Genomic DNA, 12,336 nt, shown 5'->3' with positions numbered 1-12,336 from the left:
CCTGGGGCGTCTTCCTGGCCCACTGACACTCAGATGGCTGGGGGGGGGGGGGGGGGGGGGACTTATTTTGCATGTACAGTGAATCATGCCAAGAGGTGCAGCAAATTACAATCAGGGCTGGGGCTTTGAAGCATGGCAATCCTGTGGAGTTTCGTACCTCTGCTATCTGTCAGCAAATGGGGGTGTGAGGACATGGCTGACAGTAAATATTAATCCATATTCCTCACACTATCCTATTAATACACCTTGTAAATCACTGTAGTACAATGTAACTTTACTGCTGAACGGCAATTATGACATATATTTTTCATTTTTTTTTCCTATTAATAACCCCCCCTAAAAAAAGTAAAACAATGTAAAATCAACGCAGGACGGCTAATAGGACGTACGTATCTTTCCTATTGATACACCCCGTAAATGACTGTATCACATGGAAATTGCACCCCAATCACAAGCAAGGTTTCCTGGAATTAGTGATGTATCATATAGAGCAAACAACCTAAAAGCAGCAGTATAACATCAATTTGGATCCCCAATTAGTGCAGCAAGGTGTAATAGAACTCCTCCTATGACCCAGGCTGTACACTTTCCTATTGCACCTGTTCTCCTTTTATAGTGTTGATGATACCTTCCTATCCTTTCCCTACACCTTGGCTAATCTTTCCCTGAACTTCTCAATCGTTTTGTCAGCACAATGAAGTCTTTCCTAGCACTGTCCCTAGCACCTGCTGACGTCTCTCCCTGGACTAAGCACACTGGAAAATGACAGAATCTAAAATGGCTGAGGCTATTTATAGGGCTGTGACATCACAGGGGCTGGCTGGCTGCTGATTGGCTGCATGCATGGCATTGTGGGTGATCCCTCGTTCCCAGAGTTCTTTGCTCCATGTCCTAACACGTGCAGCAGCCATTTTAAAAATGAGATTTGTTACCATGAAGTGTGGGGAAATTTTGATTCGGTGCGGATCGAATTTTTCCTGAAAATCGGATCGAATCCCACTTTGTCAACTTCGATTCGCTCATCCCTATTCCTAACTTTACAGTATATGTATTTTCATCTTAATTGTTATATATTGTATATACATGATCCTGTAGTTTGCATGATGAGCTTGTGAAAATTCTGTTTGTCTTGACTTCATAAATGTGATAAAGCTGGGCTTGGGGTGAACTGTGCAAATCTGCAGTCAGGTAGTCACTGTGACTCATTTACACAAGTGCCAACATACACCTGGAGGCGTAGCATCTGGCTGTCATGACCAATGGTACACCTGTTATCCTCTGACCTAACAATTGTCTCTTTGCCATGTATCACTTCACACTGGTACCAATTTTTACACAAAAATATGCCGGTAACTAACAAACTTATACATTTTAATGCAAACTTTTAATTTGTTTGCTTTCAGGTACAAAAATGTCTCCGTATGATCAGCTTGTTCTGGCCTTAGCCTGGGACAGAGTAGATATCGCCAAAAATTATATTTTCACACAAGGACAACAATGGTTGGTAGGTGAACATTTTTATGTGAATGTATATCATTTAAAGTGGACTTTTTTTAACCTGCATAGCTTTGAACACATACAAAACATATTTAAAAATTTTAATGCAAAAATGATGGATGATACATCTGCAACAGACTACTGATGACATGGGCCAGGGGTACTCCTTACCCTTTATGAGGTTTTTACGATATATGTCCCTCTCTTAGAAAAAGTTGTCGTGACGCCAGTTGCATTTCAGCAACGAGGACATGCAGTCCCTTTTAAGTACAGTGGTGTTGGTACCCAGGTGTAGGAATGCCAAAGTGGTGTAAGGGTTGCCCAGTGTCCCTTAGGTGCAGCTGTGCACGTGTCACAGTTCTCCTACCTGGATATCCTGAAACCCCAGGCATTGTAGTCCAAAGCACTGCAAAGGGTTGTTGAACGCTGGGAGTGATAAAATAAATCCAGACTTGAGGTAACATTGAACAGTAACTTTACTTGAATAAACTTGCATCAAAGACAATCTTCCAGCTTTATCTTGGTTCTCAGCAGACTTTGGCTTAACTTTTGGCATGAAAACAATCTCAGCTCTGCTACATCTGAACTCTCTCAGCCCTGCTATGCTGGCTGGATTAAATAGAAAGCGTTTCCCTTTCTGCTGCAACTTTGCTTTCTGTATACTGACTCTCACTGTAATCCTAGAAAAACGTCTTCCTGGCTTCAAGCTTACTTAGCTCTGCTTTAGGCAACGCAAGCCCAGGAGGGGACATGCAACCATTAGAACTCACAGGCAAGGCCTGTCCAGACAGGACTAGGCCTGCTTCCTCTCCCCTTGGAGGGGAAGGTTAGACTTCCTCACACAACCTCTTCCCTAGGAGTGGAAGGTTAGACTGACTTTCACCAACTAACTCCTCCTCTCTAGAGAGGGCTGGAATGGAACTAGAAGGTTCCTCTCCACAGAAGCTAACTCTGCCAATGCTTACCGCCATCTGCTGGTGAACCAGGTAATTACATCTTAACACAACTGTTGCATAGAAATAAATACACAGTGGCGGGTGACGTCAGAGAACTGGCTATGATGCCGGGAGCATGGAGTACAGCATTCCAGCATCGCTGAGTGCCTAGCCTGTCGGCTCCCCTGGAAGTTCCTGAGTCCCGCAAGCCTGTGGATCCTGCGGCCCAGAGCCCGGTAAGCCTCCTTCCTCTCTGACTACTGACCATGCTGGGGGGGTAAGGAGCACATTATTATATCCCTCACTGGTGCGGTGCTGGTGTTTTAAAAGAGTCTCCCTAAGTTAGAGTCCTAAAAAGTTATTAATTATTACCTTACAAGGCCAGGGACACCAGCACCAAAAGATCCACTGAGGATTCATTAAATCGGAAGAAATGTGCAATATGTAAAAAATCCCTATCCTCCAAATCAAAGACAATGCTATGTCCAAGATGCACGGACAAAATAGTTTCTGAGGAGTCACCCTCTTTCCTTGAATCTATCAGAGGCATGATTAAGAAAGAGGTTAAATATTCAATTGACACAAGGCTACCGCCGTGTTCTCCTCAGCCCTCTACCTCACAAAGATCACAGATGTCGGACCTTCAGCTGGAGCCTGACTCTGAAGAGGGAGAGATATTATCATTCAGAGATTCTGAATCCTCCGATGATGAATCAGGGAAACCTCTTTGTAGCCCAGAGGATACAGAAAAGTTTTTAAAGACCATCAGAGCTACGATGAAAATCAAGGAAGTTAAAGAGCCTCAGTCCATCCAGGACAGAATGTTCCAGGGGCTGGGAGAGAAGAAAAGGAAGATCTTTCCCGTACATTATAACATTAAAATGTTAATTAATAAAGAATGGAAGATCCGGGTTAGGGGGATAGGCTGTTCGGGTCAGTTCTTGAAGACATCTTGGATAAAGCATCAGACAAGGATTCCCTTCTGAGTCAAAATTCGATCAGCAGCGCCGATCCTTTCGAAATCAAAGGAAAACTAAACCAGACCAGAAAAGGAAAGACAGTACTGGAAGGGGAAGGGGGAAGGGGTTTCTACTCAACCCTGAATCCACTTCAAAACCTGGCCAATGATGCCAGGCTTCAAGTAGGTGGCAGGTTAAAAATGTTCTCTACGGCCTGGGAAGAAATTTCATCTTCACCATGGGTTATAAATACTATATGCATGGGGTACAAACTAGAATTAGACACGCCTCCACCGGATTTTTTCACCATCAACAGGCCATTAAAAGGATCAGAAAAACATCAAGCCTTAGAGAAATATTATCTCACCTAAAAAAAGGTGTTATTGTTCTAGTCCCGAGACACCAGGAAATGCAAGTTTTATTCTCCCATATTCCTTATTCGAAAGCCAAACAAGTCCTTCAGACTAATAATCAATTTAAGGAAACTAAACAAATACATGATCTACAAAAGATTCAAAATGGAATCAATCAGATGCACAGTGAATCTCCTATCTGGCAACTGTTACATGGTAACTATAGACCTCTCGGATGCATATTACCACGTTCCCATACACAGAGCATACCAAAAGTACCTCAGGATTGCAATACTCCTAGGAAGACAGGAGTACCACTTTCAGTTCCAGGCATCCTTTTCGGGCTGTCATCAGCCCCAAGAATATTTTTGAAAATTATGGCCAAGGTGACGGGATATCTACATCTCCAGGGAATAATTAGTGGTCCCATATCTAGACAACCTTTTGATAGCAGGTTCATCTCTTCAGAACCACCAGGGGCATCTGAAGACGGGGCAAAAAAAGCTGGTTGAGTTAGGCTGGGTAATAAATACCCCAAAATCAGACCTGGTTCTCAGTCAGCACAAGAAATTCTTCGGAATCCTGCTAGATTCACACAACCTTATGTCCTTTTTACCTCCAGAAAAGCAGATGGTTGTAAGTAGAGTTGAGCGAACACCTGGATGTTCGGGTTCGAGAAGTTCGGCCGAACATCCCGGAAATGTTCGGGTTCGGGATCCGAACCCGATCCGAACTTCGTCCCGAACCCGAACCCCATTGAAGTCAATGGGGACCCGAACTTTTCGGCACTAAAAAGGCTGTAAAACAGCCCAGGAAAGAGCTAGAGGGCTGCAAAAGGCAGCAACATGTAGGTAAATCCCCTGCAAACAAATGTGGATAGGGAAATGAATTAAATTAAAAATTAAATAAATAAAAATTAACCAAAATCAATTGGAGAGAGGTTCCATAGCAGAGAATCTGGCTTCCCGTCACCCACCACTGGAACAGTCCATTCTCAGATATTTAGGCCCCGGCACCCAGGCAGAGGAGAGAGGTCCCGTAACAGAGAATCTGTCTTCATGTCAGCAGAGAATTAGTCTGCATGTCATAGCAGAGAATGAGGCTTCACGTCAGCCACCACTGCAACAGTCCATTGGCATATATTTAGGCCCAGCACCCAGGCAGAGGAGGGAGGTCCCGTAACAGAGAATCTGTCTTCATGTCAGCAGAGAATTAGTCTGCATGTCATAGCAGAGAATGAGGCTTCACGTCAGCCACCACTGCAACAGTCCATTGGCATATATTTAGGCCCAGCACACACACAGGCAGAGGAGAGAGGTCCCGTAACAGAGAATCTGGCTTCATGTCAGCAGAGAATCAGTCTGCATGTCATAGCAGAGAATGAGGCTTCACGTCAGCCACCACTGCAACAGTCCATTGGCATATATTTAGGCCCAGCACACACACAGGCAGAGGAGAGAGGTCCCGTAACAGAGGATCTGGCTTCATGTCAGCAGAGAATCAGTCTGCATGTCATAGCAGAGAATCAGGCTTCACGTCAGCCACCACTGCAACAGTCCATTGTCATAAATTTAGGCCCAGCACCCAGGCAGAGGAGAGAGGTCCCGTAACAGACAATCTGGCTTCATGTCAGCAGAGAATTAGTCTGCATGTCATAGCAGAGAATGAGGCTTCACGTCAGCCACCACTGCAACAGTCCATTGGCATATATTTAGGCCTAGCACACAGGCAGAGGAGAGAGGTCCCGTAACAGACAATCTGGCTTCATGTCAGCAGAGAATCAGTCTGCATGTCATAGCAGAGAATGAGGCTTCACGTCACCCACCACTGCAACAGTCCATTGGCATATATTTAGGCCTAGCACACAGGCAGAGCAGAGAGGTCCCGTAACAGACAATCTGGCTTCATGTCAGCAGAGAATCAGTCTGCATGTCATAGCAGAGAATGAGGCTTCACGTCAGCCACCACTGCAACAGTCCATTGTCATAAATTTAGGCCCAGCACCCAGGCAGAGGAGGGAGGTCCCGTAACAGACAATCTGGCTTCATGTCAGCAGAGAATTAGTCTGCATGTCATAGCAGAGAATCAGGCTTCATGTCAGCCACCACTGCAACAGTCCATTGGCATATATTTAGGCCTAGCACACAGGCAGAGGAGAGGTTCATTCAACTTTGGGTAGCCTCGCAATATAATGGTAAAATGAAAATAAAAATAGGATTGAATGAGGAAGTGCCCTGGAGTCCAATAATATATGGTTATGGGGAGGTAGTTAATGTCTAATCTGGACAAGGGACGGACAGGTCCTGTGGGATCCATGCCTGGTTCATTTTTATGAACGTCAGCTTGTCCACATTGGCTGTAGACAGGCGGCTGCGTTTGTCTGTAATGACGCCCCCTGCCGTGCTGAATACACGTTCAGACAAAACGCTGGCTGCCGGGCAGGCCAGCACCTCCAAGGCATAAAAGGCTAGCTCTGGCCACGTGGACAATTTAGAGACCCAGAAGTTGAATGGGGCCGAACCATCAGTCAGTACGTGGAGGGGTGTGCACACGTACTGTTCCACCATGTTAGTGAAATGTTGCCTCCTGCTAACACGTTGCGTATCAGGTGGTGGTGCAGTTAGCTGTGGCGTGTTGACAAAAGTTTTCCACATCTCTGCCATGCTAACCCTGCCCTCAGAGGAGCTGGCCGTGACACAGCTGCCTTGGCGACCTCTTGCTCCTCCTCTGCCTTGGCCTTGGGCTTCCACTTGTTCCCCTGTGACATTTGGGAATGCTCTCAGTAGCGCGTCTACCAACGTGCGCTTGTACTCGCGCATCTTCCTATCACGCTCCAGTGCAGGAAGTAAGGTGGGCACATTGTCTTTGTAGCGTGGATCCAGCAGGGTGGCAACCCAGTAGTCCGCACAGGTTAAAATGTGGGCAACTCTGCTGTCGTTGCGCAGGCACTGCAGCATGTAGTCGCTCATGTGTGCCAGGCTGCCCAGGGATAAGGACAAGCTGTCCTCTGTGGGAGGCGTATCGTCATCGTCCTGCCTTTCCCCCCAGCCACGCACCAGTGATGGACCCGAGCTGCGTTGGGTGCCACCCCGCTGTGACCATGCTTCATCCTCATCCTCCTCCACCTCCTCCTCATCCTCGTCCTCCTCGTCCTCCAGTAGTGGGCCCTGGCTGGCCACATTTGTACCTGGCCTCTGCTGTTGCCAAAAACCTCCCTCTGAGTCACTTCGAAGAGACTGGCCTGAAAGTGCTAAAAATGACCCCTCTTCCTCCTCCTCCTCCTCCTCCTCCTGGGCCACCTCCTCTTCCATCATCGCCCTAAGTGTTTTCTCAAGGAGACATAGAAGTGGTATTGTAACGCTGATAACGGTGTCATCGCCACTGGCCATGTTGGTGGAGTACTCGAAACAGCGCAACAGGGCACACAGGTCTCGCATGGAGGCCCAGTCATTGGTGGTGAAGTGGTGCTGTTCTGTAGTGCGACTGACCCGTGCGTGCTGCAGCTGAAACTCCACTATGGCCTGCTGCTGCTCGCACAGTCTGTCCAGCATGTGCAAGGTGGAGTTCCACCTGGTGGGCACGTCGCATATGAGGCGGTGAGCGGGAAGGCCGAAGTTACGCTGTAGCGCAGACAGGCGAGCAGCAGCAGGATGTGAACGCCGGAAGCGCGAACAGACGGCCCGCACTTTATGCAGCAGCTCTGACATGTCGGGGTAGTTGTGAATGAACTTCTGCACCACCAAATTCAGCACATGCGCCAAGCAAGGGATGTGCGTCAAATTGGCTAGTCCCAGAGCTGCAACGAGATTTCGCCCATTATCACACACCACCAGGCCGGGCTTGAGGCTCACCGGCAGCAACCACTCGTCGGTCTGTTGTTCTATACCCCGCCACAACTCCTGTGCGGTGTGGGGCCTGTCCCCCAAACATATGAGTTTCAGAATGGCCTGCTGACGTTTACCCCGGGCTTTGCTGAAGTTGGTGGTGAAGGTGTGTGGCTGACTGGATGAGCAGGTGGAAGAAGAGGAGGAGGAAGCCGAGAAGGAGGAGGTGGCAACAGGAGGCAAAGAATGTTGCCCTGCGATCCTTGGCGGCGGAAGGACGTGCGCCAAACAGCTCTCCGCCTGGGGCCCAGCTGCCACTACATTTACCCAGTGTGCAGTTAGGGAGATATAGCGTCCCTGGCCGTGCTTACTGGTCCACGTATCTGTGGTTAGGTGGACCTTGCCACAGATGGCGTTGCGCAGTGCACACTTGATTTTATCGGATACTTGGTTGTGCAGGGAAGGCACGGCTCTCTTGGAGAAGTAGTGCCGGCTGGGAACAACATACTGTGGGACAGCAAGCGACATGAGCTGTTTGAAGCTGTCTGTGTCCACCAGCCTAAATGACAGCATTTCATAGGCCAGTAGTTTAGAAATGCTGGCATTCAGGGCCAGGGATCGAGGGTGGCTAGGTGGGAATTTACGCTTTCTATCAAATGTTTGTGAGATGGAGAGCTGAACGCTGGCGTGTGACATGGTTGAGACGCTTGGTGACGGAGGTGGTGGTGGTGGTGTTGGTGGTACATCCCCTGTTTGCTGGGCGGCAGGTGCCAACGTTCCTCCAGAGGCGGAGGAAGAGGCCGAGGCGGCAGCAGCAGAAGAGGCCGAGGCGGCAGCAGCAGAAGAGGTAGCAGGGGGAGCCTGAGTTACTTCCTTGGTTTTAAGGTGTTTACTCCACTTGCAGTTCATGCTTTGCATGCAGGTGCCTGGTCATGCAGGTTGTGCTCAGGTTCAGAACGTTAATGCCTCGCTTCAGGCTCTGATGGCACAGCGTGCAAACCACTCGGGTCTTGTCGTCAGCACATTGTTTGAAGAAGTGCCATGCCAGGGAACTCCTTGAAGCTGCCTTTGGGGTGCTCGGTCCCAGATGGCGGCGGTCAGTAGCAGGCGGAGTCTCTTGGCGGCGGGTGTTCTGCTTTTGCCCACTGCTCCCTCTTTTGCTACGCTGTTGGCTCGGTCTCACCACTGCCTCTTCCTCCGAACTGTGAAAGTCAGTGGCACGACCTTCATTCCATGTGGGGTCTAGGACCTCATCGTCCCCTGCATCGTCTTCCACCCAGTCTTGATCCCTGACCTCCTGTTCAGTCTGCACACTGCAGAAAGACGCAGCAGTTGGCACCTGTGTTTCGTCATCATCAGAGACATGCTGAGGTGGTATTCCCATGTCCTCATCATCAGGAAACATAAGTGGTTGTGCGTCAGTGCATTCTATGTCTTTCACCGCTGGGGAAGGGCTAGGTGGATGCCCTTGGGAAACCCTGCCAGCGGAGTCTTCAAACAGCATAAGAGACTGCTGCATAACTTGAGGCTGAGACAGTTTCCCTGGTATGCATGGGGGTGATGTGACAGACTGATGGGGTTGGTTTTCAGGCGCCATCTGTGCGCTTTCTGCAGAAGACTGGGTGGGAGATAATGTGAACGTGCTGGATCCACTGTCGGCCACCCAATTGACTAATGCCTGTACCTGCTCAGGCCTTACCATCCTTAGAACGGCATTGGGCCCCACCATATATCGCTGTAAATTCTGGCGGCTACTGGGACCTGAGGTAGTTGGTACACTAGGACGTGTGGATGTGGCAGAACGGCCACGTCCTCTCCCAGCACCAGAGGGTCCACTAACACCACCACGACCATGTCCACGTCCGCGTCCCTTACTAGATGTTTTTCTCATTGTTATGGTTCACCACAACAACAAATATATTATTTGGCCCAATGTATTGTATTCAAATTCAGCGGGATATAAATTTGAGGCCTAGTATTTAGGCGCTGGGTGACCGGTATGGATTTAGTGACAGAATTAGACTTGGAAATGCACAGAAGCGTGTGTGTGAAGTTATTCTGAATGACCCAATGTGCACCTTGAATATTATATACCCTTTTAGGGATAGATTTCAAATAGCTCTGATATAGCAGAAACCACTAAATTATGAAATTGCTAAATTGGGAATTGTATTTCAACCCAGAACAAGAAATGTGCTTGAACGGACACTAAATAACTCGCCCAGCTACAGCACTAGGGACAGATTTAGCGGGATATAAATTTGAGGCCTAGTATTTAGGCGCTGGGTGACAGGTATGGATTTAGTGACAGAATTAGACTTGGAAATGCACAGTAAGCGGTGTGTGTGAAGTTATTCTGAATGACCCTATGTGCACCTTGAATATTATATACCCTTTTAGGGATAGATTTCAAATAGCTCTGATATAGCAGAAACCACTAAATTATGAAATTGCTAAATTGGGAATTGTATTTCAACCCAGAACAAAAAATGTGCTTTGAACGGACACTAAATAACTTCCCAGCCACAACAGGACAGCGTAACGAGAGATTTAGCAGGATATAAATTTGAGGCCTAGTATTTAGGCGCTGGGTGACAGGTATGGGTTTAGTGACAGAATTAGACTTGGAAATACACAGTAGCGGGTGTGTGTGAAGTTATTCTGAATGACCCAATGTGCACCTTGAATATTATATACCCTTTTAGGGATAGATTTCAAATAGCTCTGATATAGCAGAAACCACTAAATTATGAAATTGCTAAATTGGGAATTGTATTTCAACCCAGAACAAGAAATGTGCTTGAACGGACACTAAATAACTCGCCCAGCTACAGCACTAAGGACAGATTTAGCGGGATATAAATTTGAGGCCTAGTATTTAGGCGCTGGGTGACAGGTATGGGTTTAGTGCCAGAATTAGACTTGGAAATACACAGTAGCGGGTGTGTGTGAAGTTATTCTGAATGACCCAATGTGCACCTTGAATATTATATACCCTTTTAGGGATAGATTTCAAATAGCTCTGATATAGCAGAAACCACTAAATTATGAAATTGCTAAATTGGGAATTGTATTTCAACCCAGAACAAGAAATGTGCTTGAACGGACACTAAATAACTCGCCCAGCTACAGCACTAAGGACAGATTTAGCGGGATATAAATTTGAGGCCTAGTATTTAGGCGCTGGGTGACAGGTATGGGTTTAGTGCCAGAATTAGACTTGGAAATACACAGTAGCGGGTGTGTGTGAAGTTATTCTGAATGACCCAATGTGCACCTTGAATATTATATACCCTTTTAGGGATAGATTTCAAATAGCTCTGATATAGCAGAAACCACTAAATTATGAAATTGCTAAATTGGGAATTGTATTTCAACCCAGAACAAGAAATGTGCTTGAACGGACACTAAATAACTCGCCCAGCTACAGCACTAAGGACAGATTTAGCGGGATATAAATTTGAGGCCTAGTATTTAGGCGCTGGGTGACAGGTATGGGTTTAGTGCCAGAATTAGACTTGGAAATACACAGTAGCGGGTGTGTGTGAAGTTATTCTGAATGACCCAATGTGCACCTTGAATATTATATACCCTTTTAGGGATAGATTTCAAATAGCTCTGATATAGCAGAAACCACTAAATTATGAAATTGCTAAATTGGGAATTGTATTTCAACCCAGAACAAGAAATGTGCTTGAACGGACACTAAATAACTCGCCCAGCTACAGCACTAAGGACAGATTTAGCGGGATATAAATTTGAGGCCTAGTATTTAGGCGCTGGGTGACAGGTATGGGTTTAGTGCCAGAATTAGACTTGGAAATACACAGTAGCGGGTGTGTGTGAAGTTATTCTGAATGACCCAATGTGCACCTTGAATATTATATACCCTTTTAGGGATAGATTTCAAATAGCTCTGATATAGCAGAAACCACTAAATTATGAAATTGCTAAATTGGGAATTGTATTTCAACCCAGAACAAGAAATGTGCTTGAACGGACACTAAATAACTCGCCCAGCTACAGCACTAAGGACAGATTTAGCGGGATATAAATTTGAGGCCTAGTATTTAGGCGCTGGGTGACAGGTATGGGTTTAGTGCCAGAATTAGACTTGGAAATACACAGTAGCGGGTGTGTGTGAAGTTATTCTGAATGACCCAATGTGCACCTTGAATATTATATACCCTTTTAGGGATAGATTTCAAATAGCTCTGATATAGCAGAAACCACTAAATTATGAAATTGCTAAATTGGGAATTGTATTTCAACCCAGAACAAGAAATGTGCTTGAACGGACACTAAATAACTCGCCCAGCTACAGCACTAGGGACAGATTTAGCTGGATATAAATTTGAGGCCTAGTATTTAGGCGCTGGGTGACCGGTATGGATTTAGTGACAGAATTAGACTGGGATATGGCCAAAAAATAAACAGACTATTGCTGGTTAAATGCACTTGGTGTGACAGCTTCACCCTGATGTAGGCTTTAGCCAAAAAACAACCACACCATTGAGGGTTAAATGCACTTGGTGACAGGCGCAGCTTGCCCCTGATTTAGTATATGGCCAAAAAATGAACAGACTATTGCTGGTTAAATGCACTTGGTGTGACAGCTTCACCCTGATGTAGGCTTTAGCCAAAAAACAACCACACCATTGAGGGTTAAATGCACTTGGTGACAGGCGCAGCTTGCCCCTGATTTTGTATATGGCCAAAAAATGAACAGACTATTGCTGGTTAAATGCACTTGGTGTGACAGCTTCAC

At 46.6% G+C, this 12,336-nt stretch overlaps 1 protein-coding gene across 1 annotated transcript in view; it reads left to right on the top strand.

The window, feature by feature from the left end:
* Positions 1-12,336, top strand: part of LOC122925724 (transient receptor potential cation channel subfamily M member 7-like) — a 204,020-nt gene that overhangs the window by 88,401 nt on the left and 103,283 nt on the right. The window contains 1 exon segment of the mRNA XM_044277070.1: positions 1,404-1,504. Coding sequence (XP_044133005.1) covers positions 1,404-1,504 — 101 coding nt within the window.

Source organism: Bufo gargarizans, chromosome 2, assembly GCF_014858855.1.
Source record: "Bufo gargarizans isolate SCDJY-AF-19 chromosome 2, ASM1485885v1, whole genome shotgun sequence".
NCBI classification, from domain to species: domain Eukaryota; kingdom Metazoa; phylum Chordata; class Amphibia; order Anura; family Bufonidae; genus Bufo; species Bufo gargarizans.
The sequence above is the reverse complement of the archived record's forward strand: the minus strand, read 5'-3'. Positions and strand labels throughout refer to the sequence as shown.